This window comes from Parus major, chromosome 2 (assembly GCF_001522545.3).
Source record: "Parus major isolate Abel chromosome 2, Parus_major1.1, whole genome shotgun sequence".
Lineage (NCBI taxonomy): Eukaryota > Metazoa > Chordata > Aves > Passeriformes > Paridae > Parus > Parus major.
This window is the reverse complement of record NC_031769.1, coordinates 112,357,947-112,372,468: the sequence shown is the minus strand read 5'-3', so window position 1 is coordinate 112,372,468 and position 14,522 is coordinate 112,357,947. Positions and strand designations below refer to the sequence as shown.

At 36.4% G+C, this 14,522-nt stretch overlaps 1 protein-coding gene across 1 annotated transcript in view; it reads right to left on the bottom strand.

Annotated features, from left to right (window-relative positions):
* Positions 1 to 13,181, bottom strand: part of LOC107216088 (RP1 axonemal microtubule associated) — a 132,824-nt gene extending 119,643 nt beyond the window's left edge. Inside the window, exons 1-5 of the mRNA XM_033512262.1 lie at positions 12,975 to 13,181; positions 11,698 to 11,875; positions 9,341 to 9,472; positions 4,434 to 4,636; positions 1,025 to 1,114 (exon numbers count right to left, since the gene is read on the bottom strand). Of these exons, the coding sequence (XP_033368153.1) occupies positions 1,025 to 1,114; positions 4,434 to 4,636; positions 9,341 to 9,472; positions 11,698 to 11,875; positions 12,975 to 13,040 (669 nt within the window). The 5' untranslated portion in view covers positions 13,041 to 13,181. The remainder of the gene's footprint in view (positions 1 to 1,024; positions 1,115 to 4,433; positions 4,637 to 9,340; positions 9,473 to 11,697; positions 11,876 to 12,974) is intronic.
* Between the last annotated feature and the right edge of the window lie 1,341 nt (positions 13,182 to 14,522).

The window sequence follows — 14,522 nt, the reverse complement described above, 5'->3', positions numbered from 1 at the left end:
TCATAATAGTTGCATGCCTTAACTACTTTTTCAGAAAAACACAGCTTTAAACCTGATTCATTTCTTGATGTGAAATGAAGTTTTTGAAATTCCTGGCTTACCCTATGAAATTTGGAACAAAATGTTAAAGAAATATTTTTCTAACCATCAGGCTGGAAAGTGAGATTCCTGTAATCATTTGAGCAACTAAAATATTTATACCCACATTCAGTTTTACTACAGTCTCAGTTAAGACCTTTGGGTTTATGTAAAATCTAATAGTAATGCCTACTTCTGATTGTCTAAATCAAGCTTTTTAAGATTACTCAAATTAAAAAGAATAAACTTGTCTCCTTTACAAATTCAGTATAAGAAACAGACAAAGAATTGTTATTCCAGTTCTGAAATAAATTATGCATGAGTGTCAGTGTTAGCAAGCATTTAGAACAAATTTAGCATGGTGAAAATCCCTAAATATCAAAAGAAAAACAGAATTAAAACAAAACAAAAAAGAAGAATTAATTCACCAAATAATAAAAAAAGGCATCTTTCTTTTCACTGAAAATATTCATAATTATGAGGAATGGTGGGGCCTATTATAACTTACTTAGTTTATCTTTCAGAAATTTTTTTTCAGTCCTTGCAAGTTGTTGTCATGGAATTATTGCTGGTCCATTATTTTCAAATTTTCAGAGCTGAAATTTAAAGCTGGAATCTCCCTAACACACACTGAAGAGTACAGAAATACCAAAGAGTATGGCAAATTTTCAGAAAGCAAAACTTGGTCAAACACGTCATTACAATAAAATTGCTGTCTGAAGGAATTAGGAATAATTGCAAAATAATCCTGCATATTTTCTTCCCTTAGGAGATGAACTATATCAGTGTTTTTGTCATCTCTAAAGCAATCCTAGAATACAAATCAGTAAGAACTTATCCAAACCAGCATTTACTGATTCATAAACCTATGTCTTTATGAAAAGATGGGCCTTTAGTTCATGTGAAAATTAATAAAATGGGAACAAAATCACCATAAAAGTCTCACCCTTTGTAAGTTCCACTCGGATTGTTCATTTGGTAATCCATCAAGTTCAATTCTTATCTTGTAGATATTCCCAATGTTGTTCATTTTAACCTGAATAAAGTCAGAACAGTACAATATATTACTACATAAAATTACGCCTTTATCTTTTCAATTGATTCTAAATTTATCTGAGCCATTGTAGTACCTGAGTGCTCAGGAACAAAACATGATATTTGATTGTAGATTTGAAGTTACAGAATTCAGACAGAACACTGCTTCTGTTTTAACAAAGCAGATTACTGTATGAGCCCCGGGTTGACCAGATTACAGCCTAGTGGAATCATATTTCTTGCCAGGAGAAGATTTGGCAGGTATTTGAACTCTTCCAAGTTCCAGGAGTAAAAAAAATTGGTGAGGGTTTTTCGTAAGAGCAATGAGTAATACAAAATTACATCCTCTGACTACAAGTCACAAATCTTTCATAATTCTGCACTGTTAGATGACCATAAACCCTAATATGTCAACATGAAGGATATGAAATTTTGGAGACCTTAAAGAATAGCTCCCAAAAGCTGACAGAACATCTACAAAACTTCAGAAGTCAGTGATGCCATCTTTGCCTTCTGACTATGATTTGCATTCATTTGCACTTTCAAGCATTATGTGTGCTCTTACTTATAAAAAGAGCAAACAACTTACTTCTATGCAACCTATCTTCAAAACTTTAAATGAACCCTCACTTATCTAGGGTTCATCTAAAGTTTAACCACTATTTAAAGCAAGCATAAATAATTTTAGGTCATATGTAATGTACCTTTAGGAAAGGAAATGTGTTATTATGCTATTTCTCAAATAATAATTGTGTTCATAAAAGGTTGGTAACAGCCTATTCTTTTTCACCATTTACATCCAAAAAGCTATTTCAATTGTACAAAAATTATTTTTGTACTTTTTTTGTATTATTTTTCTCGTAGAAACACCCACTAGTATATTATCCACTCATACTTTATTAACAAAAGCACTCTTCTCATTTTAGACATCAGAATTACCTCATTTCCTGTATCAGCTTTTGCATCTTTTTGCAAGAAAATTTTATGTTATAGTCACAGCATTGCCACACTTTAGCTAAAGAAAAAACTTTTAGTCTGGATTTCCTGAACACTGAAATGCAGATTGAATGGTTGTTTGAGACAGAATCTGTGGCTTTCACACATGTTATTTGTATTGGCATAGTTGTTACATCAACCTGAATTCCATTAACCAAATAAATGTGAACACCAGGCTTGCAACACTGATGTGACAATTTAGTTTCTTTGTTTTCCATTGGCTTAAGAAAATAGTTTTGCTTTGCTCTGCTGAGTCATATCCTTGCTTATGCTGCATAATATTCCCCTCTAAGAGTAGTTCTCCTAGAGGTAACCTGGAGAATTTGGGATTAATACAGCAGTAAAGTATGGGAATATATTCAGCTTGAATGCAGAACAAAACCGCTGTTGTCTTTCCCCCCATTTCACAAACAAACTAACCTACTTCTCAAGTAATATGGGATATTGTCTTCACATTCACAGAGCTGGTGTTCCCTGCACATACAGGGCTACTCTGTCTATTCTGTTTATTCCAATAAATCCCTCTTCAGACATTTAGTTAACAAAGAAAAAAGGTTGCACATAATTTCATGTATCAACACAAAACAAAATGTAGTAGACTAAGTCAGAATGCAAGAGTGTTTTCTGCCTAAAACAAGCATAGATCTTCCAGAAGAAATGCTCTGGTAGTCTTGATTTTTCTCATGCACCATTTCCAGAATGATTAAACAGGCAATGAAAACTCACTTGGGTGAGTCATATGAAATCATATGAAATGGTTTTCAATTCTTAAGTTGGTTCTACTCAAATTTTTCATAGTTGTACATCTTACTGATAAAGGAAAGGTTAAAGAACTTTAAACTGATTCCTAATTTCTGGATTATTACAGCCTTTCAAAAGCCACTTTCTTCCTAAAACTCCTGTCCAGAGCTATGATTAAACTGATTGCTTTAAAAATAAAATTTGGTATCTTCTGTTCTAGAATATATCAGTGAAAACACAGATGTTCAAAGACAGAAATGGTAAGAAGAAGGTATAACTTTTTTTTTTATGTCTTAAATTCCTATTGTCATTTCAAGACCTATCCTGTTAAACAAGCACAGGATAAAGTTTAAAGTGAAAAGGAGGAGAAGGAGTTCTTACTCATTGGCTTTTCCTTTGTGGATTTATCCACTGCAGACTAAAGAGCCAAAAGCACTTCAGTGGCATTTGCTGTTTCATGCCTGAAAGCAATAGTGTCAATGTGATGTAAAAAATCCTAGTAGTAGCCCCAGGTGCTGAGAAAAAGATCCTGCTCTCACACAAGATCAATATCTGCAGCACACAGCCATAATGGGCCACATCCATTGTAGAGAAGAAAAACTGGTCCATCTCTTCTGAACATATGGATTAACTTTGCAAACATGCCATTATCCAACATCACTTATAAATTATTTACTAATTAGGAGAACAGGATTCCCTGTGGATCATAATCTATAGCCTATATGCTTAGAAAATTAACATTATGGTAGGTTATCTCCCTGCCTATGCCCTATTCATAGACAGTATTATTATTATTATTAATATCATTGACAGTAGCAATCTTGGATTGTGCTAAGATTGCATTAGAAGAGTTCATGAGTCCAGAAAAAAATCATGAAACATATAACTTGTGCTTTAGCTACTGAAGACAATGGTGTTAGATGCATCTCAGACAGAGATTTAAGAAAAACAGAAATCTTAGCTCCTTTGGTAATTTCCTCTCAGCCTACCTGGACATTATTCCCTTATTAAAATAGAAGTGGGGTTATTCTTAAATAAAAGCAGAAACCCTGTGTTTTCACAACACGGTAGCACATAGATTTCATTGGACTTTTAGTTATTTCACAGGTAAACATTTCTGGAATTTTGGTCACTTATAATATGGCAGCTCTAAAATGGGTTTTCTTCTTTAATTGAACAACTTCCATAGCATACATTTTATAGTATGCTTTGAAAACTGTATGCTGGAAAATGTAATTGCTAAAGATCCCTAAACAATATGCAAGTCTTTTATCAGACATGGTTTGTTTCAGAATGAATAGTTTTTAACGCTGGTTTCAAATCAATAGCCTTAAAGAAATCAATTTACTTCTGCAGTTGCCCCATTTGATTTTCTATATGAGGGAGGAGGTCTAAAAGAAAGATTATATCTTTTGTTGCTTACTATAAATAACAAGCTGATTTAACACAGAATTCATGGAGATTAGATACAGATTAATTTTATGCAGTAAATACAGGAAAAAACCCATTTCTTCTTTTCACATGACAGGATAATCCTTGGAAAGATACCTACTAAAATAATGTTCTTAGCCTTCATTAGCTACCTGAAATTCATCTTCCTGCCTGGGAAAAAACATCTGCTTCCTGTTGTCCTTGCCAAGAGTTATTGGTCCAGTTAATCCTCTGTCTCCATATATCCAAAGAGCAACACTTGCTTCAGTTCCCGCATTTCCTGTCAGTATTGACACTTTCCATTCATCATCTGAAGGAAGGGGACACTCACCACCTTGGGGATTTCTCATTTCCTCTGTGAAATACAGAACGTTAGTGGAAGATGAAAATTGACATGAAACTGCCAGCTGCTGTTGTAACTTCAGCACGTAAGGAGGCCATAACAGCAGGGAGGTCGTATTTTTTCATGGCAAGTGAGATAGTCTGAAAAGATTGATTTATGTTTCTTGTCTAGACCAAAATGTACTGATTAGTTGAGCTACAAGAATCAGCTGGAAAAGAACAAGTTATCTCTCACTCGTGCTATTATCATATTCTTTGTACATATTCTGGAGCAGACTAAGGATGCTATGGTGCAGAACTTTGACCATTAAATTGACATTTCTGGTTCCTTAGTCTGACATTTAGAAACAAGTAGAATTTCTCCTCTAATGCCTTGTGTTGGGACATTGTTAGCAGGCTCACATGTCTGGGAATACAATTTTCATTTCAAATTAAAATAAAAAAAAAATCAGGGAATTAACATTCTTCAATTTAAATATAAACTAAATGCTGCAAAAAAACAAACAAATAAACAAACAAACAAAAAATCACCTCAATATAGCCTTGCCCAACCATACTTATGCAGTGCCATCATTTGGACCAAGGCATGCTCTGTATGAATGAGACAATAGCAACACAGTTGCACTTTGTGAATAAATTTCACAGCTCTAATGGCTGAGCAAATTTTGTAAAACACAGGCTTCACTTTAGAACAGCACCTAGTGATCTTCCATCTACCCTTAAGAGAAATATACATACATGTAGAGACGTCAAATGACACCTCTGCACAGGAGATATCAAAAAAAACAGACTCTATTAGGGCAAAGGAATTAAATTTTGTGTAATTTAACCAAAGTGAAATTTACAAACATCAGATGTCTGGAACACTGCTTTTCAATAATGGGACCATAGAACTCTGACTGACCATAGAACTATGTTCTGTGGTCTAACTGACCATAGAACTCTCTCCAAAAGAGGGAAATTTTGCTGCCAGAAATTTATAGTCTGTTCTGACACAAGAAGCAGTTATAAGTCCCAAATTTGAAAAGATGAACCTACACATTGCTAATATACAGTGTCGTCCAGGGATTCCCAAATTTTTCACATGAGAACTTTCCATGTGACTACAAGAAGAATTTTTAATATGCCACCAACATGAATTTGTTGAGGAATTCCCAGTGAATCACTGTGGATGTTTCTGCTGCAAAAGTTATATAGTGGTATCACAGTTCTTTCCTTTTTTTATTTGCTTGATTAAAATACTGTATTGGATTTCTCTGGATGCCCTTACATCAAAGGAAATAAAAACCAAACACTCAATCAAACAAAATCAAACCAAAACTAGACAGAATAAAAGGTGATGCAAAAGATATCACCACCAGCAGCAGTTTTTTTCTTAAAAGTTGTACTCAAAAGGAATTACACAGCTGGTTGGATCATCAGGTTATCCTATACTTAAATCAACATGGTAACTAAAGCACCAAAACTGAATTATGATCCACTAGCATTGATCTCTTAACTGATGTGAAATATTCACACAAGGAATTGCAAAGGACTTATAATCCAGTACAAAGTTTTATAATAAATAAGGACTGGCTTCTGAAATCACAGGAAATTTAGCACTGGTAAAGATTATAACATTTGGTTAATCAATTAAGAAATTCAGAAGTGGAGTAGCATGACTTTTACAGCAGTGCCTCTAAGAGTAGTAGTATGACTTTGGAATGGTCATAATGATTTAGCATTACTGTCATAATAATGGCTGGTTTTATTGTATTCCTCGTCATGACTGAGAGCAAGTTATTCTGAAAGGAAAAAGAAAATCCACACCCCAAAAATAAAGCAACAGGCAAACATTTAGAGTTTACCTGCCTAATAATTTAATTACACTTGTCTTTCAGTGCCTGAAAGAACTATAACAAAGTAATTGCTTTGGTATGATAAATATTTTTGAGAACTTGACTATACAATTTTCTGCAACTGTAGTTACCTAACTTCTCACCTGTAACTTTGAAAACTAGAATTCCTTCCAGCTATCTAAAACCACAACTTTTTTACAGCAAAGTGATTAAAATGTTCATAAAATGCAAAGATACTCAAGAAACATAAGGAATCCCATGCTGCTTCTTGTGCTTAGGACAAGAATTCCACACTTGGGCAGTTGCAACCCAAAACAGTTACAATTGTAACTTGGAACAATTATAAGGCACAAACAATTCACAGGCTTGGAATGCTTTGTGCCTCGTAAATTCCTGGCTCTTGTTACAAATGGAAATCAGTAGCATTGATTTGCTACAGGCTAAAAATATTCCAGTCTGAAAAGAGGATTTGATGGTTGCCCTGCATTACTCATGGGATTTTACACACTTCATGATACCATGCTGTAAATCTATTGTGACAAAAATTAATTTTAATAGGCCTGCATGAGAATGATGAAGTCAGAAGCTTTCCCACAATTTCATAGAAAGAACTTTTTTTCAATTTACTTACTTATCCTAAATGCAACAGAAAAAGAAAATTATCTTGTCTCAGAAGACCATATGATTGAGTGACACTTTTAAAATGAACTATCAGGAAAACTAATCTCTGGAGCAGAAGTTTGTGCAATAAAGTTGATGTATTTTTATTACACCTGTGTATGTCATCATTTCCAGTGTTATCTGAGGTGGAAATGAGATCACATTTTATTTGTATCTTATAAGTAAAATACATTAAAAAATTAATAGCAACTAATAATACCAGACATACAGGAAAAGAATGTGGAGGATATAGAGAGCATTTCTCAGAGATATACTTAGTTAATACCAAACCACAAAGGTGTTCTCAAGGTCACACGCTGCATTTGTGTCATGGAAATTAATGATGTCTGAGCTTTTAAGTGGAAGCTGGGACCTGACATCATCTCTGTACAGTGAAAGAAGTTTCTTGAGGAGCACTGCAATGGGAAAAGTCCCAAATGCCATGGCATGGTTTTCAGTTTAATGTATCCTTAATCAATTATTATTTGTGAAAACAAAAACCAGAACACATCTACCAGACACAGGCATAAAAGTGAGGGTCTGGTCAGTCTAAGAGTTATCTGCTCTGAGTTTGCCTGCAAAGCCTACTGCTGGATTGTACACTCAGTACAAGCATCACCCTTTTCCAAATATTAACTGGGAGTGAAAAATAGAAAATGACAATTTAGTGAATATCAGTTTACAACTTAAGGCTCACCTGTACATGTCATATATTGAGTGAAAAGCATCTAACTAAAAAATGATCATTTTATTTGAAAGACAGAGTAGCTTTGATACTTCTATTCATTTTCCATAAGAAGAATCTATATTTATGAATGCCAGAAAAACTACTTAAAAAGTGCTATAGACTCTATGTAACCAATTTCACGGCAGATATTGCTTCTATAAAAAGATCCTTTGTATCCAACCCTAAAAACATCCAGCTTCTTTGAAAACAGGACTGATGGCTTGTGCATTGTTGCCATGGGTTTCAGACACAGCATATCTGCTGACAACCCACCATACTTTGGGAAGTCTTTCTGACACAATGATACAAGGTTAAGTCTGATAGATCAGAAATTGGGTGTTTTGAGCTAAAAATGGAAAAAAAGAATTAAGTATTTATAGTGATTCACACCTATGCCTGAAATTTAACCAGAATATTTTGGTTGAATTGAATTTAATTAAAATCCTGCCTGATACTTCCCATTATACCCTATGAACAAGGGTGCCAGATGTGATGACTTGTTCACACAGCCAAACTTTTCATTTACACTTTGAAACAGTCTGAGGATCAAGTTTGAGATTAAATCAGCAACCCACCTGAATTGCTTGCTACATAAATGCCTTTGAGAATACCTGTAACTGAGTAAGCATGTCTCTCATACTGGAAGTTGCAATATAATCTTGTCTTTAAAACTCTTTTAAAGTAACAGACATTTTTCCACCCTGTGAATGTGCCTCCATGTGCTGTTTGCAGCTCAGTAGTTTCCATTTACCCCACCTGCTTTTCATGGTGATATGACATGATTCAGACTGTCAGGGTGTTTGGATAGATTGAAATAAGAGATGCAGGAAGCAAACATGATCATCCCCACTGTTTAAGAGATATATCAGTCCCTGTTTTGTTTCGTTATCTTAGTTTGATTACTAGGACTCTGAATATTCCAAAAAATTCTTGGTTTAGACCATTTATGCAATTTCTTTAGCTAAAGATAAAACATTTTATTCTAGAAAAAAAGCCTACTAGACCATAACTCCAGAAGCATGACCAGAACATTATCTACTCCTACTTGCCAAAACATAGGTATAGATGTAGCATGCAGTGCATCAAAACCTTCCTCTTTCCTCCAGTAAACCATAAAGCTGAAAACATGAGTGTGAGAGCATAAAAGGGAAATACTCCATTCTTTCAGTGAGCCTTAGATAGGGTTCTGCACCATATCAACCTCTTAATTTCCACAGAAACATTCAATCAATAAGTTACTAGTTAATTTTTTTTTAATGCTGATTGTTGCCTTATCAATAAACCACATTCCAATGCTCCTTTTAGAAAAAGAGTGACTGACAATGTATTTTATGTACTGTGTTTGTGTGCATAATTCAATGATCAATAAAAATCAATAAATCAATTCAATAAAAAGCCATTCACTGTCCTTCCTGAGGTGAGTCTCTGCAAACACACACAGAGGACAAGCATAAAACAACACACCACAGCTGGTTTGTAAACTCTCACTTACTTGAGGGTGGGGGAGTTGAAGACCTTTGAGGTTCTGGCTCCTGGGCTTTTTCTGGTTGGAATGGAGATTCTCTGAACTCTTTCTTCTCTTCTTTGGGTGCTGCAGATGTTCCCATAGGCTTTTCCCGGCCAACTGAAACAATGAAATGCAAAATCTGTGTCAAGCTAGAAGCCATTTGGTGTTTCTTTCTCAGAAGCAACCAACAGATCTCACAGTTGTTCCACACAACACACATAAAAATCTTTATTGTTAGCAGAATGCTACAAGAAATGAAAAAAAAAAACAAACCTGACATACCAATTAAAATACGTTCAATGTTTTAAAAATATAAGCAAAAATTTAACACTGATGTAGGAATAAAATGACTTCTTAAAATGTAACTGTCCCCAAAATAAGCTTCTCCACCCCCAAAATGTTTCCTTTCTTATGAATGGGAATGCTGAAATGAAAACTGCTAGAGACCATTTAAATAATATAAATTGATATTGTTAATATGAAAATGTCAAAAAGACAATATTTATTGCTTGCATAGAAAATATTAGCTCCTTTTTATGTTCCTTTTGGTGAGAAATGCAGATTTAGAGGGGTTGAAGCCTATGACACAGTAACATTTAGCTTTATTTAATGAATAAGCACTGTCTTGTTGAGAATTTCTATTGAAAACACTGCTCTCCCAAAAGGTAATAAAGACAAATAATTTCCTCATTTCTACAAGGACACAGTGATCAAAATATTCCTATCACCCTGCAGCAAGCAGGGATGGAACAGCAAGGATGCACTTACAGTGACTTTCGATCACAATATGCCTGTAACAGTTAGTAAGAGTGGTTGTAGGTTTTGATACTCTCTTTTTGAAAATTTTTTTTCTGTTTGGAAAAAATCTGACCAACTTCTCAATTGCAAACTGATGCCCATTTAGCCTTGTCATGATTTTTTTCGTTTCCTGATGTCTGTTGTCAAGTTCACCAGATAAGAATACATTTCCTGTAGAGTAGTTTCCTGCAGCTATCATCTAAGTCAGCTGGCTTTGGTAGCCAGTTTTTCACCAAATTAAAAACTTTGTTCTCCTGAAGGGGAAAAGACAAGCAGACTATCCAATGACAGTGATCCAGAGTGTGCTGAGACCCGGTTTCTGAGTCCTGGCTTGTTGAGTAGGTCAGCTCTCTACTGAGGAAACATTTTGGCTGCAATAGTTCTCAAATCTGACTATGGGACAGAGGAATGACATAATGAATATACTGGGTGGGGAGTACAATGTATTTCATATCACTAAAAACAAAAGTGAACACTGACAAGTAGGCCTTCTTGAAAGTCTACTAATTCTCCTATGAAATTGGGAAAAACTGTGGTAGAGTTGGAAGCAAGACATCTTACAGGCTTCCAAAATCTGTGGCCAGAATGGGGAATGCACCCAGGAAGCCAAAGCCATCTTTATCTTGTCCATTGTTTCTATTCTCATTTTCAAAAGCTTAGTAGTAAAACAATTGACAACTATTGTATCACTATCATTATTATTATTATCAATTAGAAAGGAATTAACTGAATATGTAGGAGAAATTAAGTGTGCTTACAATAAAATTTTCAGTTTTAAAACTACTGAAACACAAGGGAAATTGTGTCAATGTATCTTTTACACTATTGCTTTGAATTTTGTCAGTTAAAACTATTAATTACTTGTTGCCACCCATTTGTTTGGTTTTATTAAGTTCAGAGGTGGTTTACCCCAGTTGCTCCCCTGTCATAAAGAATGGTTCGTCCCCAGTTGCCCATCATTGTAAACCCTTCCCATTTTTCTAGATTGTTCCCCATCCATCACCCCAATCCTGCCCCTAAGCCCCATCAATCTATGTGAACCCCACCTTTTGTTCCAGTACTTTCCTTGCCTATCATCCCTTCCTCGACGCCCCATTGATTGTACAGTTGCTTTCCCTCCCCCGGGTCCTTACCATTGGTCCTGCATATTGTAATCCCCCCCCAGAACTCCTCCGTTGCTGTTGTCCCATTGGTCACCATATGAGCCGCACACAGTCCTTGAAATCTGGTGCGAGAGGGTGCCGAGGGTCTCGGCTCAGACCTCTCCCCTGTGATCCCAGCCCCGCACCTGTTGGAGTAAACTTGTTCCTGGGAAATCGGGAGAGCCTGAGCACTCTTTCTCCCTTCGCCACAACCCGTGTCGCCCTGTGAGCCCAAACGCCAGAGCGCAGAGGAGCTCCGCAGGTTCCAGGTTGAGCCTCGCAGTGCTTGCCTGGTTCCCCACTCCTGCCGCTGACATCGGCCACAGCTGGCCGAGGCAAAAAGGGCCGAGCGGGCAGCGACAATTACTATGTAAATCCATAGGCTGTTGAGAAATCACTTACATTTGATGACCTGTGGGTAGAAGAAGATATTTCTCTCCCCAGTGTTAACAACTGGTTTAGTCTGGCCATCTGGCAGAAGACCGACATATATCCCTTTATTTCGCACTGATTCCAGACTCACAGATCCAGTTTCCAAATTATTCTCAATTTTAAAATGACAGTATTCATCACCTGTGCCCTAAGAAATTGAAAACAGAAACATGAATTCAACAATTGAATTAATGTAACTTGAGGATGTTTCTTAAGTCTTAATTATTACTACTTTCCAGTAATACTTCAGATTAGCTTTACATTCTTCACAACATGCTACATTACTACACACACAGAGACATACCTGTACCTAATCCCTTTTTAATCCTTTAACCAGCAAAACTAATCACATAAGTCAGGGAAGTGAAAGACCAAGTGAAAGCATTCTGATTTATGTTAGGATTTAGGCAAAGACTGGGATATATTCAAAGGAGTTTCCCACTTAAACAGTTTCCAGAGGATTAAGAAATGTGAAAATAGATATTTTAGAACACATAGGATATTTCTATACAAATTTTATACATAGCACAGGTTTGCTAATGCAACATAATATAACATGTATTAAATAAATGTCATTTTTTCCCTCAGTTTCATAGCACTTACAAGTTTAATCTCAAAACCTTTACCCAATGTCACTTTTTTATCTGGACCTCCTGATCCACTGGTGGAACACTGCTGAAAAATAATATACTCACAAAGCCTAAATTGAAAATATGGATCAAGCATTTTAATCTTTGAAAGTGTACTGGAAGCAATGACAAAGCTCTTATGGACCTCATATCTGAGTACTTATACAGCTTTATTTCATATTCAGTTGTCTTCAACTCCCGAATAAAAATTATGTAGGAATATTTCTCACATAAATGTGAGAAATATTAGATGAACAGAAACACACTTTAAAAGTCAGGGAAATATACAGTTGCATATGTCTTAATTATTCTTTAATGGGTTTTATCTACATCGTCTATCTAGCAGTACATAAGTTTTAACTACATCCACATTCTCAGTAGTTTAAAAATATAATCAGATCTTCACTGATTCAATCAATTGCCAAACTAACACAACATCTTCTCTTGCTCTATTTTTCTAGAGTTTCTGTGGCAAATGAAGGAAAAGATTTGAAACAAAGTAAATCTGAGCAAAGTTTTATGTCATTTTTATCCAGGCAAATTAAAAAAGATTCTCTCCTATCACTGACAATTCACTCAAACTATCTGCAGAGGGAAATGCAAACAAGAATTGCTTACTGTTCCATCACACTGGTCATCTTTGATCTTCAGATACATTCTTGGTTTTTTCACACTTTCAAACATGCAGAGTCCGGAGCCAATTTTATGCACCTTCCAGTAGGATTCCTGCTGCTGCTGACCTGCTCCACTGCAGCTCCCATCAGGTCTAAGGGACAGAGCCTGGCAGAGACTTGTGTTGAGCAGAATGATGGCACCATGGTGAAACACACCCTTTAGATCAGAAACAAAAAGTCCTCTGTGAACAGCACTCCTTTTCTCCGTATTAAATTTTGATACTGATGCTGCTTCTACTGTTTTGTTTTAAGCACTGATTCATGAACGTCCTTGTGTGAAAGATAAAAGAGTCAGGCTCAAGTAATTGAAGTATACCTCCAGTCTTTGGATATTTGCTGCTTTCTGTGCAGGCACTAACCAGAGCGGTGAAAATCCTTCCCTAATCTGCAGCATCCCTGCTTTTCCTTGCTCAGCAGCACGGCACAACATCCAGAGCACAAGGAGAGTGGCAAATTAAGGAACTTGTCTCTTTTCAACAGCAGCTCTCGTGGGCTACTTTTCGAAGGTCTGCTAGGAAGTTTAGTGTCTCATCTTGCCCGTGTTCCAGCCCAGCCTGTTTGCAGGTAGGAGCTGCGGTGTGGGCAGCGCTCCCCGGGGCCAGCAGCGAGGGGAGCCTTCCCAGGTGCCGCCTACATGTTAAACTGTTGTGGAGCTCCACCTCGTGGAACAGGATCCCCCTTTTAGCTCGCAAACCTCTGAAACCCGGCTAGAAATAATCCGCTTTCTAACTGCAACTTGTATAACTGGGAGTCTTCCTAATTTCCCTCTGCCCGCCTTACCTTGACGTGCACAACAAAGTCTTTGGAAAGCCCAGCGTATCCTGATCTTTCATCGGCTACTTTGCCTTGGCGATTGAAAGCCACGGTGTGGCCTGGGTAGCTGGCTGACTCGAGGATGGCACAGCTGTCTGGTTGAAGGTGAACACGGAGCTCACAGCACGCCTTGTCTTTGCTCTAACATAGTCAAAGAAGGAAGAATAAATTATGCCAACTATATGGCAAAATCCAAAGCTGAGAGTATCACAGTATAGTTTCTGTGTTGTTTGAATTCCCACAATCCTAGCAGCCTAGTACAAAAATCTTTCCGTTTTTCAGATTTGTGGTCCTAATAAGGACTGAAATTGTGGACCCTGTGGAATTTGACAGAAACAGTTCATTGTAAGATGACACAGATCTGGCAATAATACAAAAGATACCTAGGTACTGCAGCTGGAGAGTGTGTCACAGCCTATAAAGATGGTAAAGAAGTATAAAAGTGACACAGACAGGAAATGAACCACAGTAATTCTTGGGCACTGGCCCATCTTTGGCATGGTTTCCTTTTCTGTTTGTCTTCATTCATTTATACTGTCCTCACAGAAAACATTCAGAGAATCATGAAATATTATACTCTTTACATACTATTTACATGAAATAGTAAAGCAATACACTTTACTCCATGTTTGCCTCTTTAGCTTGGCAGGCTCTACGATCTCATTGCAAAAAAAAAAAA